The 14,830-nt window shown below is 45.3% G+C and overlaps 1 protein-coding gene across 1 annotated transcript in view; it reads left to right on the top strand.

The window, feature by feature from the left end:
• Positions 1 to 207: 207 nt before the first annotated feature.
• The window catches only part of LOC307119559 (cadherin-7), a gene marked incomplete at its 5' end in the record, with an annotated part of 85,256 nt that continues 70,633 nt past the window's right edge, over positions 208 to 14,830 (top strand). Inside the window, 2 exons of the mRNA XM_079805901.1 lie at positions 208 to 372; positions 9,673 to 9,967. Of these exons, the coding sequence (XP_079662027.1) occupies positions 208 to 372; positions 9,673 to 9,967 (460 nt within the window). The remainder of the gene's footprint in view (positions 373 to 9,672; positions 9,968 to 14,830) is intronic.

Raw genomic sequence — 14,830 nt, 5'->3', positions numbered from 1 at the left:
GTTTTGTGCATTGAAAACTTTGGAAAATCCACAAACTGCAGGGGTTTGACATTTCATTCTCCGCTGGGGTTTTTTTGGTGGTATTTCAGAACGTTTGTGTTTTTGTTTTGTCTCTGGCCGTCTCGTGTGGTGACCCGTCACGATCCCCAGATGAGTTTTTGTGGCCGTCTCGTATGTTGTGCCGCCTGGCTTCTCGCTGTTCAGATCATGAGCCGATGGGGACTGACGTCTGCTGACCCGACCCCTGACCAACCCCAGGAAAACCCCAGACATTCACAGGATGCCCTGCAAAGACAGAAACGCAACTGGGTTTGGAATCAGTTCTTTGTGCTCGAGGAATACACCGGGACGGAGCCGCTGTATGTGGGCAAGGTAAGAACTCTTCACTTGTTTCCCACATGAAAGTCTTTCTTTTTTATAATCATGAATAAGTGCTAAGTCAAGTCCTAACATGTACAGGTCATTTTTTTGTTCTCTCTGGCCATGCACTAATACAACATTGGCTGTGTAATGGGTATCATTCACACGTCAGCTTTCCTGAAGCTCAAACAGTAGAGCGTGGCGCTAGTAACGCCAAGGTCATGGGTTCGATTCCCAGGGAAAGCAAGAACTGACTAAATATAATATATGTACATTGAATGCAATGTAAGTCGCTTTGGATAAAAGCGTCTGCCAAAAGTGTAAATGTAATGTATCACAGTTCAGTACAGAGGTATTACAGAGTAGACTTCACCACACACAGAGAACGGGCATACATCTCAGAATAAAACATTCTTTCTGCTCTTTTATTTGTGCTGCAGGGCTTTATTTCTGAAACCGTTCACCCTTTAGTAACCTGCAGCTCTTGAGGAAAGTCTGTTAATTCTGGCCTTCTGTTCTTTCGCTGAGTCTCTGTGTTCATTGACAGCTGTTACCATGATGTCAACCAGTGGCTTCATCAGAAAAGTTAGGGGGAAAACATCTATCATGAAAAGTTATCAATGAAATGTTGTTGCTTTTTGCTTCCAAATATAAAGTGGATTTTTTTAAATATGAGCCATCACCAGTGCTCCTCAAAGCTGTCCTGTGTGTCTCCATCTTCAAACACACCTGATTCACTCACAGCTCATCAGTAGAGACGACAGTTTTCTGCAGACCTGCGGTATAGAAGACATACACTCTGATGTCTTTAACCGGTTATTGAACTGAATCAACACTGAAATGACCTCGGCTCAACAATGACACTATTTTCTTTTAGAGCTGCTGTACAGCATCACTGAATCATTATTTTCTGCTTTATTTCTGTAAAGCTGACTTGACTTGTTCATTATGCCTGATCTATGAGCAGCGTGCACAAAAACGGCCATTCATTCTTATTGATTTCCTCCAGACTGCGGTCACGTTCACGTCTTGTTTAGTTTTTTCATCCGTTTCATTACCAGTTGCAGTATATCTGCTTATCTTTCAAAACTATAGCTCAGTGTTAGCACAGATGTTTTATTGTTTTATATCATCAGCTCTTCTATGGCTGTTATTATAACCTTTGGAAGTTTATGGCTTTCCTCTAAACCTCAGAAAAGTTAATAATTCGCATTAAGAGCTCTACACAATATTAAAGCTGCTTACTTCCACCAAGCTCAGAAATGTTATTTATTAATTATTTACAAATTTTAGTAGGCAAGAAATAAGATAAAAATTCTGAAGTAAATGTGTTATGACGAACTGCTTCTGTCTCAAGTGTTGTAATTTCTGGTTTGCTGTAATAAACAGCTGGAGTTAACACTCATGATGCTCTCATAAACACTGAAGCACAGCATCGTATTCAGGGCCTGTTGACCGGTCAAAGGTCAAGGCTTAAGGTGTCTGCCCGCCTTCAGGGCCACCATCCTAGACATATTCATGTTGAACACACTAACATCATTGCCATTTGTGTATTAAATGCCATGCTTCTCATATAACAGTCGCCGCAGGAGAACTTTCATGAGCCACTTCATTTGGTGTGTTTTCATCCCTCTGTTCTGTTCTTCTCATCTTCACTTCCTCTCTTGAAACAGCTTTGCATCATGGATGTTTGCCATTGCCAGTGGTACCAAGTGTACTCGTGGGCAAATTTCATCATTGTGTAAAATATGCAGGGATGCGCATTGTTTGTAGAAGTGGAATCACAAATGGAGAACATGAATAAGCTTCTTCTTCAAAGAACAGCAAAGCTCTTTTCCCATTCTCTCTCCTGGAATTCTACTGGAAGTTGACAGAAGCAGAGCGAGAGACAGAGGCTGATCATGAAAGGCAGGTGAGCGAGTACAGTCTGAGAGTGGGTCTTTCCACAGGCGAAAAGCGGCACAATGTGTCATTTGCATTTATATTATTTTTCCGGCACTGACGTCCCTCGGGCTATACTGTTAGCAACGGCTTCCTGCCAAAGCCTGAGATTAGATGAAAGGCAGCAGATAGATATATTCCTGGATAAACACGTGTAATGACAACTTCAGAGCACACAAACATATTTTGACACAAACTGCAGCGTTCAACGACCTGAGCTAACATGTTTGAGGAGAGAGATCGGCTGTTCTCTCATACAGACGGAGATCTGGACTGCAGGTCTTTTACCGGAACTGGAATATCCCAAATTTAACAAAGAATGGATTCATGAATTTATGGATTTTGTCCCTAACTACGATAAATACTAATTGTTGGGGACTTTAATATCCATGTATGCTGTTAAGGAATTTTTAAATGACACTTTTGGGTTTGACTAATTTGGGAAAGGCTCTGCACACATCTGTGGGAATACACTGACCTCTGGGTTTGTCCATTTCAGTGGAAGTGTCTCATATATTTAGCTCTGCACATGCTCGAGACTTGCATATGAAGAGGCTCTAGACTCCTCAGGACTTCTCTTTATCTCATCAAAATGTAGAGGAGCATGTCAAGGCTTTTAACTCCACTAGTGTAAAGATCTTAAATGCTTTTGCTCCTCAGAGGAGGAAACGTGAAGCCCGAATCAGTCCCCTGGTTAGATGATGATATCTGGGAAGTAAATGGAAGAATACTGTCTTATGAAATCCTCTTATCAAAGTTTAAAAAATCTGTGAAAGCAGGACAATATATTTTTTTCTGATGAGATAACAAAAAAAGTTGTTGTTTTTTCAATCGAAACAGATTTAAACGGGTCTCTTGATGCATTATGGGAGTGTTCGCTCCATATCTTTGAGAATGGGACTGTAGGAGAATCCGGTGTGTGTCTCTCCGTTATGGTCGGCTACTATGACATTTAAAGACACTGTTTAACATTTGAAACCAACTTCATCGCAAGCTGTTATTCCAAAGCTCTTCTCGAAACACTATAGACGTCCAGAATAAATTATGTTTGGGCTTTCTGAGAGAATCGGCTCTGTAAATGTTGACGGGATGTTTGACCCTCATCCTTAAATCATCAGTAAAAGAATCTGGGCTCTATATGTGACAGTAGACTCAAGTTTGATGAACCGATGAATGAAGTCATTAAAGCGAGTTCATCTAATTGAGATGTTATCTAAGGTAAAGCCTCTCCCGTCTGGGTTTGAGAAGGTTATCGTTGCCTTTATCTCTGCTTGGCTGTAAGTCCCTCTAAAGAGGAATTAATAATTTAATAATTAATAAAGCGTCTCTTAAAGGAAATTATATTCTATTCTTCCTTCCCTTCAATGGCTGCCCGTTGGTTTTAGAAATCAGTATGAAACACTACTTCTAGTTTTGAATCTGTTAAAATGGTTTCAAGCTGATTATCTGATCACAACCTTTTGATAGTCCCAAGGACTGAAGTCGAATGTGAGTGTGTGTTCTCCGTGGCGGCCCATACACTGTGAAAGAGTTTCCTGTCCATAATAAATCACTTCTGCTGTTTTAATTGCTGCTTTATTAATTACATAAAAATAGCTCAGTTGAGGTTTCAAGGTTTGCTGTCATCAAAAATGGTTTAGTTCAGTATAAATTCATGTTCCAGTTCTGATTTAAATGTTTAAATGTGCCAGACATAGAAAACTTTCTCTGCATGTGGCAAACTTTTCTCATTAAGAAACCAGGAGTGTCCCGATATTATTCTTATACTCATTCCTCCTCCAATAACTACACATCTCTGGCTGACAGTACATATCAGGAAATATTGCTTGGTGTCCTGTAAACAAGCGGGTTCAGTTCACACAGCAATTATTCTTCTATTTAACAGATTAAGATCTGCAATAATTTTCATTTAGAAATGTAATTCATATCATCACACGGATCTCAATGGTAAAACACACTCTCCTACACGGTTTGTTGTTGGAAACTCTGCTTGGTTTTAGCAGCTCATGTAAATCCATCTGTGCATTAAATACAGCTAAATATTAAGTTCACTATTTTAATTTTTTGATATATATCACAGTTTTATTACTTGTATTTAGTGTAAATTGCATCTTCAGTGTATCATCGGATCAAATGTATTGTTCTCTACTTGTAGTAGAGCTAATAAAGCTCAGTTAAACTCTTCAAATGTCTCCCTCAAATACACCACATGCTGCACTTTTATGTCTTTTAAATTGAAATGGCTGTATTAATGGCTCTTTTTAAATCACACATTCAGCTTTTGTCTATAGCTGACTTCCCTCAATGCCGTTTTCTCGGTGATGGTGCGATAAACGCAGATATAAAGTCTTCCCGCACTCCAGAAAGAGTATAATCAGAAATGTAAGAATCAGTTGTGACTTTGATGGAAAGCTGATTGGTCTGCGAGCACTGAAGCTTGTCTTATCCTCTAAAGCTGTCTGAAACGGTTTTCGCATTTGCATTTGTAAAGGGCCGTCTCTGGATGCTGTCCGTTTATGAAACACATGGTTGATTGTGCCGAGTTGACGGACGCTCCTGAGGCTGCTAACCTGCCTTACCATAACTGACCTTCAATTGATCTTAGCACACAACAAATGAGCGCTTTCACTCAGACCCGTGGACATGTGGACATTTACTGACCGTCTGATGTGTGTGTTGGCTTAAGCTCCAATCGGATTGGCTGATTTCCAACTCCCAGAGTCAGAGTGCACATACGTGTATTTGTAAATTACAGTGAAACTCAGATCATCACCACCTAGATTTCTCTCTGGACTGTCAGATCGAATCCGTGAACTCCTTCCGAAGAGGAATTCATCTCTGAAGGGGTTTTGAAATATTCTTTACAACTCACTGGTAGCACTGGTTTTGTTATATTATAGGTTTAGATGCATGTCTAAGCATAAACATTACTCTATGGATATTGACTGGACAGGATGCCTGTAGAAATGATATAATGCAGTATTTATGGAGCCAGACAATGCAGATATTTGACTGTTTACTGACTCATGGCCTTGCCTTCATGCAGGGCTAGAAGAAACACAAAAACGCCACAGACCTGTTCTATTTCATTCAGTGCCTTCGTGTGGTAATTCTTTCCCTGCCTGCTTTTCCTAAAACATTTGCCAGCTCCAGCAGTTTTGATCATATTCACAAAACTTTCATGCCACCCAGAATATTATGTTGAATATGAATCATTCATTCTTCTTTATCAACACTTGAATGTGGGTAAGTTTCATTAAATAGAAAACACGTTTTGATCAAAAAGCTGAAAGAATCACAGTTGTGTCAAAGACTTGGTTGGGATGGGATTCAGAGCGATGATCAAACACAGATGGAGTCGATCCACACCTCAAAGCTCACAGTCGTTCCTCTTCATGGGTTCATCCTTTCATTCAGTAACGTCAGGCAGTTTTGATTTATATTCTGCTGGATGTTTGATCACATGAGCGTCAGTGTGCGTAAGCAATGCTTCTATCGCTCCTTCTCTTCTGTGCTTGTGCCAGACTGAACATGGCATGTTGAGTTCTTGTGGTGGGAAGAAATAAAGCAGAGGATAGAGAGACATGCGCTTGTGAGGTGAACCGTTTCCGGTGTTGGGATGAGCGGGATTGTTTTTGTAGACCTGTGAAGGAGAGCGATCTGAGCGGGCACTGATGATGGATGAGTTTAAAAAATAAATATAGACTTTAATGGATCCTGGTTGAATGGATTTATAAACTGTAAATTGTTATACTGGAATTAGGCTTGGCTTTCCAGGCCGGATTGAATACTTCTGTCAGACCTGAAATAAGAGAGACTTTTGGTCTGGCTTGTTTTCTTATTCATTTGCTAGTGATGAAGTAATGACTGAGGCAGTGAGATACTGTTATTGAAATGTACAGGACAGATAGAGCGGGCATGGGCTCCGCCACAAAAGGTGGATATTGTATATCTCATTGTGTAACGCAGGTCTTTGTGCTGTGGTCACTTCTGGACTGACGGACAGAAGATGTTGCAGGTACTGCATCACCGAATGGTTTTTATTTGTGAAGTTGATGTCATGTGGGTAATAGATCTGCAGATGACGTTGGCAAAGTTTCAACACCCTAGGAAATCTTTATTGTACAGTTATGTGAACGGCACATTTTGCTGTGAAAGATCATAAATAGTACCTCCGAAAGAAAGACTGAGCTCTGCTATGATGGGGAGGTAGACTTTTCTTGTGGGAAAGATGGAACATTTAACTTTGGTGAATTTTTCCTGAACGCTATGCAGAATTCTGCCAAGACTGAGCTCTCTCTTGGTGATGGGGATGAGTCTTTTAAGGAGATGGAGAGGTTGGACGGCCAGTTCTTCTGGTCAACATGTTGAAACATGAAAGAGCTGCCCTTTATCTGGCAGTGTGTGAATGATAGGCCATTGATAGGCCATTCAGCTAATTAACTTTCTACTTGATAAAGTCTGGATTGTGGTCCTTGCTGGTCCTGGCGTGACATGTTCACAGCTGGCCGTAGGGTTCTCTGCCGAGGGCTTGTTCTAGATGAAGGGAACTGGATTCTGGATTAGCACACTGTGAGTGGAGTATGTATAGCACAGAAGCGAGAGGGCAATGGGAGCAGAGCTGGGTTTTGCTCTTACGGATTTTTAAAAGGTTTTTTTTGGGAATGCTGAAAAGGTTTCGAGAAACCTTAAGGAGATCTTATAGTTGGATCTTTGAAGGTCTATGGGAAAAATAGATTCTGGAATTAGAGAGAGGGAATGACAGAGTTACTGCAAGAGGATGTAGAGACATGCAGAGATGAGGAAGAGTGGAGAGGTCTTGAGGAAGTGGAGAGAAGGGGAAGAGTCTCCAGGACAGGGATGGGGAGTAACGGAAGACATGTAACGATCAAGCTATCATCATTGCAATATTCTTAGTAAATATAAAATATTAAGTTTTGACTCCCTAATTCGATATACAAATTTAAGAACTGTTTTCAAAATTGTAAATAATATTGCTCCAGCCTCAATGAAAAAATTCATAAAACTTTATTCTGAACTAACGACCCGAACATCTCGCTCCACTGCTCACAGAAATTGTGCCATCCTGAAAAGATCCTCTGCCTTTGCACAGACAACTTTTTCATTTAAAACCATTAAACAATGGAATCAACTCCCAGACAGTCTAAAGTTGTCTGTAGATCAGAATAATTTCTCTCGAAACGTAAAGAAACATCCTCAATAACCAGCTGTGTCAGCATCAACACATTTAAATTTTATAAGTGTAAAATGTTTTTGACTATGTAGTATATATTTGACGTTGTGATGTTTTTTTGATTAGGGTTTTTCTAATATTACATGTATTTGTTAGTGCTACTGAAAGTTATTTGTAATGTAATGACCACGTGAGATGGTGGTCCAGTGGGTTAAACCATGAAACTGATATGCAGAAGGTTGCTGGTTCGTTCCCAGCGGTCACCACCAGTGTGTCCTTGAGCAAGGCACTTTACTCCACGTTGCTCCAGGGGGATTGTCCCTGTAATAAGGGCACTGTAAGTCGCTTTGGATAAAAGCGTCTGCCAAATGCATAAATATAAATATATATATATAAAATATATAAATATATAAATATAATGTTTTAATATTGTGTGCACCTGCCTGGGGACTGCAGATGGAAACTAGCATTAGCTAATTCTGCTACAAAACATCTTTTCGTAAGATTAATGTATTTTGTACATTGTCCCTGACAAATAAACTAATTAATTAAATAAATAAATAAATAAAGATACTGGTAACGGTAATCATCAGTTACAGCAAGAAACAAAGTAATCAGATCACAGTTACATTTTGTTAAAAAAAAAATATTCCAAAATAAATAGATTAGTATTTTGACATAATGACGCTATATTGACAGCTGCTTGATATGGTTGTGGTTCTGTGGTCAGTCATGAGCCGGTGTGTGTGCAAATAATGCCAATCATCCTCCTCGGACACAGAGACGCAGATAAACTGTTAATATGATGCTGCCCGCGGGGATAAATCTAAATACATTTCACAGTTATTATGTTTTTAAAGAGGAACATGGAAACAGCATGGTTGAGTAAACGGCTTTCTTTATCAAAGGACTAAACAGCCAACTTAACATTTGCAGATAAGACTAGCACGGAAATCATGTTAGCTCAAATGTAATGCTTGTCAGTGCTTTAATGTCCAACCCCATCAAATCCACAATAAGATCTGGCTTTTTACTGATGCTGGTGCACAGTGAGTGCCGTTTATATCCTCGGACTGTTACCTGAGGGGTTAGATGGTTCATTACATTTAGGAACTTCACTTATTTGATTGTGGCTGATGACAGAGACGCTCCTCCCATTGAAAACACTCTTGATCTGCAGTGTGTTTGAGAGCGTGGCTTTCCTTTATTGTGTTGCATCTCAATCCGTTTTCAGATACACTGCTTGTTGCTGAGTCTTGCCACATCTTACCCGCTCAGGACACAGAGCTGCAGTTGAAAGATATGCCTTGTCATAGAGTACACTTAAGCATAATTATGAAAATAAATAATTTCATGTATTATTATGGAACAAGTTATTGCAGCTTGTATTAAGTGATGTCGTTAAATGCAACAACGCATCATTTGAGTACTTTGTCGCCTCACTTTTTTCACTTTAGCAGCACTTAATAAAACTACGGCAGAGATGATTTACACCAGGGTTACGTATGTTCAGTGCCTGTATGCTGGACAACCTTCAAAATTATATTCAGTACATCATAGCCCAATAAAAAGTTGACCATTTTGGATTTAATATGTTTTTTTTATTTTTTATTTTTTATTGCAGGATTAAATGTATTTTAATCACTCCTCCGAGGGCATTTATGCGATTCTTGGTCAACATTATGCCAAGACTTAAAAAAAAAAATGCAAATGGATTTCAATACATTTATGGTAAAAAAGGAAAGTGGAAGTGTCACATGTCTTGTAGGTGTCGTATGATTGGTCATGGGGGCTGATCACATGGATGTGGCACCGTCACAGCACCACCATCTGGCAGCAGGAAGTGTGGCACTTATTACAAAATTAAGAAAAGGTAGCGGGTCTTGCACACTTTTTCAAAACACAATGACATGATTGCAAAGATATAAATAAATGCTGTGAACACTAAGGAAGGTCGTTTGTTACTTTTGTAACTTTATTTTTGCACATGTTCCCCAGGTGTGTACCTGCAAAGAAAACTTCAAAAGTTATCATTATTATTACTTCACTGTCATTTATTTCTACTGTTCTGTTTAAAAGCTGTTATCCATCTAAGTTTTAGAGCATAGAGCAGCTGCAGTGTGAGTTTTGGCTGAATATATTCAGTATTTCACAGTATGTGTGTATGTTTTTCACAGCTGCATTCAGATGTGGATAAGGGTGAGGGGAAAGTCCGGTACGTGTTGACCGGGGAGGGAGCATCTTCTATCTTCACTATCGATGAGAACACAGGGGACATCCATGCTACCAAACGCCTGGACCGCGAGGAGCAGGGTTACTACACACTGCGAGCTCAAGCGGTCGACCGAGACACCAGCCGTCCGGTGGAGGGCGAGTCTGAGTTCATTGTGAAGGTCCAGGACATCAATGACAATGAGCCCAAGTTTCTGGATGGGCCGTACACCTCCGGAGTGCCTGAAATGTCTCCTCTTGGTACGTTCATTTCACTAAACTTTGCTCATCTTCAAAATTACTTTCTCAGAAGGCCATTTATAAAAATACATTTAAAAATAGCCAAGAACTACCATTCAAAAGTTTGGGTCAGTAAGATGTGTTAATGTTTCTGTAATATTCCTGCAGTGTAGATCAGCTGTAAACACACACACACACACACACATTTGTTGGGTTTTCATGTTCCCTTTCGAGGGAACTCCCACTGCATCGGTAACGACGAATTTGGGGACACTCCCTAAGCAACAGCGCGTCTGAAGTATGAATGAAATCAGGCCAATCCTGATTGGTGTTGCGTCATGACGTAACTATGACGGCATACCCGGAAGATACATATAGGGCAGCCCAGGCATAGTAATGGCAGTTATCGCTCTTCAGCATAGCGCTCTTTGTGGAATCTGTCTGTCTATTTATTGTTGTTCGTTGTGTGAAAAAGAAAGTGTGTGAGATGGCGACTGAGAAGGCAAGGGACTTCAAGCAGTGTGTGCACCCGTGTCCCCGCTACATGTCGGGCTCGGACACACACTCGCTTTGTGTTCAGTGCCTGGGTGTGGAGCATGCTCAGGCGGCTCTCGAGGGAGCCGCCTGTGAACATTGTGAGCGGCTCACACTCAGGCTCTTGCGTTCTCGGCTGGCCGTGTTCGATGAGGCCGGCCAGCCTCGTGAGCCCTCTGGTTCTGGACCCGCTGTTGCCGAGGCAAAGCGGCGTCGCAGATCCTGGGGCTCACAGCGGGATCTGTCAGACAGGTTTGGGACTGCTGAGGCACCTTCCCAAACTTCGTCTGATGATTCCGAGATTCTCCCTCCCCGTGTGGAAGCCCGCGCTGCGGCTTCTTCCCCCGGGGTGGAGAATCCGATGTTCATTCTCTCTGGTTCCGAGGAACCAGATGAGGTGAACATCGAAGCGGGCGGTGAAGCACCAGATGAGTCGCCACTTCACCCACCCGCTCAAGAGGAACTGGTCGAGGTTTTGACCCGTGCGGTGGCCAAATTAAGATTAGATTGGCCACAGGAAAATGAGGAAATCCAGCCACCAAGCAGGCTGGATGACCGATTCCTTTCACGCCGGGCTCAAACACCTCGCCGGGGTTTGCCTTTTTTCCCGGATTTGCACAACGAGTTGTGCAAGTCTTGGAAAAAGCCGTATTCGGCACGCGTTTCCAATCCCCCGGTATTGGACTATTCTAATGTCCTGGGGGCGCGTGAAGCCGGATACGGGACGATGCCGCGGGTGGAAGATGCGCTCGCGGGCTATCTTTCTCCCGAATCGGCATCGTCGCTGAAAGCCCCGGTACTGCCCACCAAGCCCTGCAGGGACACCTCAGCCTTGGTGGGCAGAGCCTATATGGCGGCTGGGCGGGCTGGTAGTTCCTTGCATACACTTTCCATCTTGCAAGCCTACCAGGCCGACATCCTGAAGGAGTTGGACGAGGGTGAGGGTCCCTCTCCGGGGGACATATTGGAGCTCCGGAAGACTGCGGATTTGTCTCTCCGCATCACCAAGGAGACGGCCCGCGCTGTGGGCCGCTCTATGGCATCCATGGTGACTGTGGAGAGACATCTATGGCTGAATTTATCGGGGATGAAGGAGAAGGATAAAACCTTCCTTCTGGATTCCCCGATCTCGCCTTCTGGTTTGTTCGGCGACGCTGTTAATATCGTCGTCGACAGATTTCAGGAGGCGAGGAAGCAGTCAGCAGCTTTCCGCCAATATCTCCCTCGTCGCTCCAAAGGGAAGGCTGCCTCCAGCGGGCAGCCTCAGCCGTCCACCAGTTCCTCGCACCGGCAGGTGCAAAAGCAGAGCGTCGCCTCTCGAGCCCCTCCTCCTGGAGCTTGGCAACAGAGGCGGCGCTCGCACCAGCAGGCTTCCGCACCTATGGGCGATTTGAGAAACGTCCTTCAGGCTAGGAAGGCTGCTGGGAAGAAGTCCTAGCTTCGGCTGGACTTCAAAGAGCGGTCCCCCCCGCGCAGGAACAACCGAGGTTGTCCCCGCCGCGGCGCTCTCGGGAAATCGATGTGGTAATCCCGCCGTCACAGACGCTTCGGGCCACATCGGTTTCCCGCGGACGTTCACTGCTCCAGCCGCCTCCGGGAGGACTTGCGACTGGGCAGTTAACACGTCCGTACACCGAAAATTGTCCCCAACTGCTCCCTGCCGGTTCGCCGCTTCAGGGGGTTGGGGACAAGGCTCGGTTGATACCCGAAGCCAGCCTCGAGAGGCTGGTTCCCTTAGTAGATTATCTCGGCGCGTGGAAACGCCTTCCGAGTATTTCTACGTGGGTCCTGCGTACTGTAGAAAAAGGTTACAGACTGCAGTTCAGTCACCCTCCACCAAAATTTTGTGGAGTGACATGGACTGTGGTGGAACCAGAGCGGGTTCGGGTTATGGAACAGGAAGTAAAATCCTTGCTGGTAAAGGGGGCCATAGAGTATGTTCCCCCGCCAGAGAGGGAGTCCGGGTTCTACAGCCGGTACTTCATAGTTCCAAAGAAGGATGGAGGGTTGCGTCCTATTCTGGATCTGAGGTATTTGAACCGATCTCTGATGAGGTTCAGGTTCAAAATGCTCACCATCCCCACTATCGTGAGTCAGATCCAGTCCGAGGACTGGTTCGTCACGATAGATCTGAAGGACGCATACTTCCATATATCCATCCTTCCATGTCACAGGAAGCTCTTGAGGTTCGCTTTCGGGGGCGAGGCGTACCAATACCGAGTGCTTCCCTTTGGTCTAGCTCTTTCCCCACGCACATTCACAAAGTGCATGGATGCAGCTCTGGCTCCAATGAGACTCCAGGGCATCCGTGTACTGAATTATATCGACGATTGGCTCATTCTGGCCCAATCGTACGATATGGCGGTTCGGCATCGAGATGTCGTTCTGGCCCACATAAAGTGCTTGGGGCTGAGACTCAACACCAAGAAGAGTGTGTTGACGCCATCCCAGAGAACAACGTTCCTGGGAGTCGTGTGGGATTCGACTTCGATGCGGGCGCAATTAGCCCCCGCACGAGTCAAGACCACGCGGGCGATGGTCTCAGGATTAAGGCTAGGCCACAGCATCACTGTCAGGCACTTCCAGAGGGTGCTGGGTCACATGGCAGCAGCGTCCAACGTAATACCTTTTGGCCTGCTGCACATGAGACCTCTACAGTGGTGGCTGAAAACCAAGGGGTTTTCCCCCAGGGGGAACCCGTTCCGTATGATCAGGGTAACGCGCGTTTGCCTTCGTTCCCTAGCCATATGGAAAGAACCTTGGTTTCTGTCCCAGGGGCCAGTGTTGGGAGCGTCCTGTTGCCGGAAATCCATTTCAACAGACGCCTCCCTCACTGGTTGGGGCGCGGTCATGGACGGCCGCTTTGCGAGGGGCCCTTGGGAGGGCCGTCATTCCTCCTGGCACATAAATTGCCTGGAGATGATGGCGGTCTACAAAGCTCTCAGGAGCTTTCTCCCGGACCTCGGCGGTCACCATGTCCTGGTACGGACAGACAATACGTCTGTCGTAGCGTACCTCAACCGGCAGGGGGGTCTCAGATCGCGCCCTCTATGCAGACTGGCGCATCAGATCCTCCTGTGGGCCCAAGGGAAACTGTTGTCCATCAGGGCAATGTATGTCCCGGGGGTCCAAAATCAGGGAGCAGACATCCTGTCGAGGCAGGGGCTGAGGCCCGGGGAATGGCGACTCCACCCGGAGGTGGTGGAGGCCATGTGCGAGAGGTTTGGCCCAGTGGAAGTGGATTTATTTGCGTCTCGAGAGACGACCCACTTCCCACTGTGGTTTTCTCTCACGCATCCGGCCCCTCTGGGGCTGGATGCCATGGTGCAGACATGGCCGAGGCTACGTCTGTATGCATTTCCCCCGATCGCTCTGCTCCCGGGAGTCCTGGAGCGGGTCCGTCGACAAGGCGCCAACCTGCTTCTGGTGGCGCCACGTTGGCCGACTCGGGTTTGGTTCTCGGACATCATATCTCTGCTGGCAGGTCAACCCTGGGAGATTCCTCTGAGGAGGGATCTCCTGTCTCAGGCAGGGGGCACGATATTTCACCCCCGGCCCGAGTTATGGAACCTTTGGGTCTGGCCCCTGAGGGGGCCAGATACCTAGAGGCTGGCCTGCCGGCCGATGTGATCGAGACCTTACTCAGTTCCAGGGCTCCATCTACAAGGAGACTGTACAGCCTCAAGTGGAATGTGTTTTCCACTTGGTGTAGAGAGCGTGAGGTGGACCCAGTTAACTGCCCAGTGGCTTCAGTGCTGGAGTTCCTCCAAGATCGTTTCTCTGCAGGGCTTACCCCGTCCACACTCAAGGTGTACGTGGCTGCCATTGGGGCTTTCCACACACCGTTGGGTGATGGGCCTTTGGGTAGGCACCAGTTGGTTGTACGGTTCCTCCGTGGGGCTCGGAGGATGAGGCCTGCGGCTCGGTCCAGAGTCCCAACCTGGGACCTGGCAGTGGTTCTCGAGGGATTGGCTGAGGCCCCCTTCGAGCCACTAGAGTCAGCAGACCCAAAGAGCTTGACCCTTAAGATGGCCTTTCTCTTAGCCATCACTTCTCTGAGGAGGGTGGGGGACCTTCAGGCCTTGGCGCTTACGCCGACTTGCCTGGAGTTTGCCCCTGGCGAAGTGAAGGCCATCTTACACCCTAGGGCCGGTTATGTGCCCAAGGTGCCATCAAACGTGGTCAGGCCTTTGGTTCTTCAGGCATTTCATCCTCCGCCTCACGTGACGGCGGAAGAAGGGAGGCTTCACCTGCTCTGCCCGGTCAGAGCCCTTAAATTATATGTGGAGAAGTCTGCGCAGTGGAGGAAGTCTGAGCAGCTATTAGTGTGTTTTGGTTCATCTAAGAAGG

The sequence above is a fragment of the Gobio gobio genome (genome assembly GCF_949357685.1).
Source record: "Gobio gobio genome assembly, chromosome: 23".
In the NCBI taxonomy this organism is placed as follows: domain Eukaryota; kingdom Metazoa; phylum Chordata; class Actinopteri; order Cypriniformes; family Gobionidae; genus Gobio; species Gobio gobio.
This window is presented reverse-complemented; position numbering and strand designations above follow the sequence as displayed.